General features: G+C 34.7%; 1 protein-coding gene across 1 annotated transcript; it reads left to right on the top strand.

Moving 5' to 3' along the window:
• The first annotated feature begins 1,483 nt into the window (after positions 1-1,483).
• On the top strand, positions 1,484-5,238 carry LOC107952172 (probable LRR receptor-like serine/threonine-protein kinase At1g07650). The gene is made up of 4 exons (XM_016887452.2): positions 1,484-1,516; positions 2,162-2,399; positions 4,501-4,651; positions 4,817-5,238. The coding sequence occupies exons 3-4, from the start codon at positions 4,508-4,510 to the stop codon at positions 5,174-5,176; spliced, it is 504 nt and encodes a 167-aa protein (XP_016742941.1). The 5' UTR covers positions 1,484-1,516; positions 2,162-2,399; positions 4,501-4,507; the 3' UTR covers positions 5,177-5,238.
• The last annotated feature ends 216 nt before the right edge of the window (positions 5,239-5,454 follow it).

The following is a 5,454-nucleotide window of genomic DNA, read 5'->3' as shown; positions in this document are numbered from 1 at the left end:
GCTGGAAATATATCCTGGCCAAAGTCCCGCAGGCTTCGTGCTGGAAATATATCCGGGTTAAAGTCCCGCAGGCTTTGTGCTGATAATATAATTTCGGGTTTTATACCTAGTAGGCCAAGTGCCGATGAATTTGATAAAAGTATACAATTACAAGATCCTACACTAAGTTGACAAATTGAAAGTGCATTACATATTAAGTTGGCCAGGTATGTATCATGTACTCGTATGCGATTTTGATTTGAATTAAATTATAAATATATAAAGTGATGCATCTGTGAATAAGTGTTATGACTATAAATGTGATTGTGATATATTCGGTAAATGTGTGAAGTTATGTGAAGTGATTCTATGTTTATATTCAAATATAAACACTTGGTCCTTGTGGAAAGGTTTGTGGAAGTATATGATTTTATTTTTAGGTGATTACGATCTTGGAAAATTAAATGTGAATATGATATTGTATTTCATTCGTTTCAATTGAACTAAAGCTGATAGTGAAGCATTTTAATGCCTATGTTATATGAGTTCGATCTTGAATGACATGATATACATGTTTAGATAATCTGAATGCAAGGAATGTGTGAAAGAGCAAATTTGTAATAAATCTGCTTGGGACAGCAACTGTAGCGTGATTTTTAAAAATCACCATAAATTGTGGAAATTGAATTAGAAGCTGAATAAATTATGAAATTAAAGCTTAATGAGTCTAGTTTCTTATAAAAGAAACCGTGTAAGCAAAAGAATTTTAGATAATGAGATATTTGAAGTGGAGTGAGACAGAGTCAAAATGACTTTGAAATCCCCTGTTCTGTCTTTAGAAAATCATTGTAAATTGTACAATGATGATTATAAGATAAAATTTATATTCTTAGACTCCTTAATGAGTCTAGTTTCAAATGAAGTAAACGATAACATATTTCGAATTCTGTATAATGAGAAAATTGATTTGTAGTGAAGAGTGGTCAGAATAGTCAAACAGTGAAACAGGGGAAACTTCAATAAAAATCTGGTATTGATTGGTCAAACCAAAAATTCTGAAAATTTTATGAATGGAAGATATATAAGTCTATTTTCAGGAAAAATTAACGGCACTTTATTTGGAGTTTCTTATCTCCAGTTATAAATAATTTTGTGACTATTGCTCAGGAAAACAGCTTGTAGTGAATTTGTGATTTTGTTGCAAACATGGTTAAAACTAGTTAATGAGATACTTTTCGAATTCTTATGATCTTATTTGTGATTTCAATATTTGGTTTTAATTGAGTTTAGATTCAAGTGAGGTGAATTTGCTAAATATGCATTATGTTCATGGATACTTGGCCGAAATGGCAATTACCTAGGAATGATTTCTTGAAAATTTGAAATAATCGATCTATAAGTAAATTAATTGTTTGCATTGCTTAAAACTTACTAAGCATTGAAGCTTACTCCGTGTTCTCTTTTCCATTCCTTATAGGTTTATCCTTTAGTTCGAGTTGGAAGAGCCGGAGATATCATCACACTATCGAGTCATTATGTGAGTTGAGAAGATGGTATATCATCATGATTTAAGGCATGTATAGGATAGACTATAGGTAGAATGATATTTTGACTTTGTATACATTATAGCCATGCGAAGATGGCTCGCTTATTTTGTTTAGAGAAGCCTTATAATTGAACTAATGTGTTGAAATGTTTTAGTTATAACTTGATAGTAGTTAATTTGTTATTAGATATTCGGTTATGTTTTGATAGTTAGTCATTTTGGCAATTTATAAGAGCTCTTATGAAAAATCAATGAGACAGGTTGCATTGTTGATAATTTATGTCTGGTAAATATCTTTGACCTTATAGAAGTTTTGTTCAGTCAAGTAATACCTCATAACCTTATTCCGGCAACGGATACGGGTTAGGAGTGTTACAATAATAGCCTTGCACGTGCTTTATTCGGTAAGCTTAATTTCCTAAACCTCTTTTAATCCCCCTTTCTTTGATGGTTCTGAAATTGGAACCATATAAGCAAGTGTTCTTCTCCTCCTTTGAACACTTTCATATCCCCACTAGAGAAGAAAATGGTGATGTTGATTTTATAATAGTTATAGAAAGAAAAGGTCTCAACACTACGTATTGACAACTGTATGATAAATTGAATTTTAATGGATTGGCCTGTGTCATTGAATAGGTCCTAAAGAAAGCCAGCTAAAATTAGACTTGCCTACTAGGCAGAAAATTTGTCTTGGCATAGCAAAGGGCCTAGCTTTCCTGCACGAGGAATCGAGTTTAAAAGTTGTACATCGAGACATCAAAACCACCAATGTGCTACTTGATAGCGATCTCAATGCTAAAATCTCTGACTTCGGTTTGGCCAAGTTTGATGAGGAGGAAAACACCCATATTAGCACCCGAATTGCTGAAACTATGTGAGCTACTTCTTTCCCTCTGTTTTCATCTGCTGATCATCACTGCATATTTTAGTTGAACCTAACAAAGCAATAGATTTGTGAAGCTGCTACCATCGTAGACAAAATAATACGTACATTCTTGAAACTGTAGTTTCTGCAAATAGAATGATGCATTAATTTTTAAACTATAAAGCAATAAAAATGAGATCAAAGCCTCCAACCTTGCTTATGGGAAGGTGAACGAAGTTGATATGCATGAGAATGTGTTATGCGCCTTGGCGTAGGATCTAGTCACAGGTCTAGACGAGAAAGAATTCTTACTTCGACCTATGGTTACTCAAAAGGCAGATTCCTCCTTGACTGAACCCCCTCTCAAAATAACGTTTCTTTTTGATAGAATAATTGCTTACCTCTTTATTTCATATTGACAGCCTTTTATAGACTGTTAATGACAAAGGAAATAGTCCTAATTGACATAAAATAGAATTCCTAACTTAGAGTTTATGAAGGAAATAAAAACCTAATATAATAGATAAAAAAGTAAAACTAAAACTCTTAGTAAAACCTGATATATAATAAATAAATAAAACTAAAAACTCCTATTGCAATTAAAGTGTCCATATCATTACTCCCCTTCTCGGAATTGAGCTTGTCCTCAAGTTCAAATTCAAAATAAACTTCAAAACTTATCCAAAATCATCTATCTCATCATCATCTTGCTTGCCTTCAATGTCTGGTACTTCTATCAAAAATAACCTTTTACATTTGTGTCCCATGGAATAAGACTCGTCACAATTATAACACAGCCCTTTAGCCCTTCTTTCTGCCATTTCTATCCGTGTCAATCTTTTAATAAATGGTGCAGAAGAACCTATTTTGCCGTTGTTCCCTGTTGGTTCTATTGTTTGTCCCCCTCCCCTTGCAATGTTCTGAGTTGTTGGAATGATTGAATTGCTGTCAGTGTTTTGGGAAGTTGACCAGTTTAGATTGGTTTGAGATAACATCTTGGAAGAGACTTTTTGTTTACGTTCCAAAGCTCGTGCCATATTCATTGCAACTCCAAGGTTTCGCAGTTGTTGCATCTCAATATCAATTCTAAGTTCTTCTACCAATCCAGCAGTAAAAAGGTTTACTTGTTGGCGAGGTTTAAGATCAGTAGTCCTAGCGAGTAGTGATTGAAATTGGTGTTGATATTCTTCTACCGTCCCAGTTTGTCTCAAGTTTGCAAGTTCCCCGAAGGGGTTATTACTCATAGGTGGCCCAAACCTGATATGACAACACTCTCTGAAGCGTTCCCAATCCAGATTTGCCTCCTCTTCTTCGATTTGATCAAACCATAATTGTGCCTCTCTTAAAAGATGGAATGAAGCTAGGCCGACTTTATCTTCTTTGTTGGTCCGTTGATTGCCAAAAAAATTTTCGCATCTTTTTAACCATCCTAAAGGATCTCCAACCCCATCATAAGTGGGAAATTCCATCTTAGAGTATCGTGGCACCATGCCCCCACCGTGTTGCGAATATGAATTTCTTTGCTTGCCTCCACTGCTGCCTTGTTCTTCATTATTTTTTCTGAATCCCCTTTCGTTGTCTTTTGGACCGAAAGAGATAACATCGCCATCTGCTCCTCTAACGCTTGTTGCCTTGTAGCCATTTGTTCCATGAATGCCTCCAACTTGGCTATCAAAGTTTTTTCGTCACCCATGACAGCTGGCTCCGATACCAAATTGTTATGCGCCTTGGCGTAGGATCTAATCACAGGTCTAGACGAGAAAGAATTGTTGCTTCGACCTATGGTTACTCAAAAGGCAGATTCCTCATTGACTGAACCCCCTCTCAAAATAACGTTTCTTTTTTATAGATTAATTGCTTACCTCTTTATTTCATATTGACAGCCTTTTATAGACTGCTAATGACAAAGGAAATAGTCCTAATTGACATAAAATAGAATTCCTAACTTAAAGTTTATGAAGGAAATAAAAACCTAATATAATAGATAAAATAAGTAAAACTAAAACTCTTAGTAAAACCTGATATATAATAAATAAATAAAACTAAAAACTCCTATTGCAATTAAAGTGTCCATATTAGAATGTTGCGCTTAAAGCTCCTTTTTTTGCAGAGGATACATGGCCCCTGAATATGCTTTATGGGGCTATCTCACTTACAAGGCAGACGTTTATAGTTTTGGGATTGTTGCATTAGAGATTGTTGCTGGGAAGAACAATACAAAATATCGACCTGAAGAGGATTATGTATGCCTTCAAGATTGGGTAAGATATGATCCGTGTTTCAAGTTATAATTTGACAATATCATCATAGAAATATCCATGTAGTTGTAACTGACTCTGATGGGTGGGTTAAACCTGTGCAAATTCATTAACGCCTTTCTCCAGTTAATTAATCTAATGTTGTATTATGTCATCAATCTATTTCAGGCTCTCGTTTTACAACAAAAGGGAAACTTAATGGAGCTGGTGGATCCAAGGTTGGGGACGGAGTTGAATGAAGAAGAGGCAATTAGGATGACAAAAGTAGCCTTACTCTGCACTAATTCATCCCCAGCACTTAGACCAACCATGTCTGAAGTAGTAAACATGCTTGAAGGTCGAACCTTGGTTCCTGAACTAATCTTGGACCCAAGCATATTTGCTGATGAGTCGAGATTTAGAGCAGTAAAAGACCAATTTAATCGAATGCAACCTCAGAGTAGTAAAACCACTATGATTACTCAGTCATCAGATTCAACTTCAACAGCATTGCTTGGCTCTTCCTCAACACTTGTTGAACATCAATGAAATTCAAAGCAAACTTGATTGATACTTTAAAAACAATAAAAATTAGTAAAATTTTGGGTTTATGTATACAGTTTTTTATTGTGAGACAAAGTTTGTACGTAATTTTGTATTCCTGATTGAAATTTTCACGAACTTTCACGAAGAATCCTCAATGTTCTATGTTCTAAGATCATGGGTTTTAATAATGATAATCACACTCACTTCTGAATTCCTTGTAACGACCTAAATTCAGATTAGACATTATGGTAGAATCTGAAGATATTACAAAGAATGGGCTT

This window comes from Gossypium hirsutum, chromosome A05 (genome assembly GCF_007990345.1).
Source record: "Gossypium hirsutum isolate 1008001.06 chromosome A05, Gossypium_hirsutum_v2.1, whole genome shotgun sequence".
In the NCBI taxonomy this organism is placed as follows: Eukaryota; Viridiplantae; Streptophyta; class Magnoliopsida; order Malvales; family Malvaceae; genus Gossypium; species Gossypium hirsutum.
This window is presented reverse-complemented; position numbering and strand designations above follow the sequence as displayed.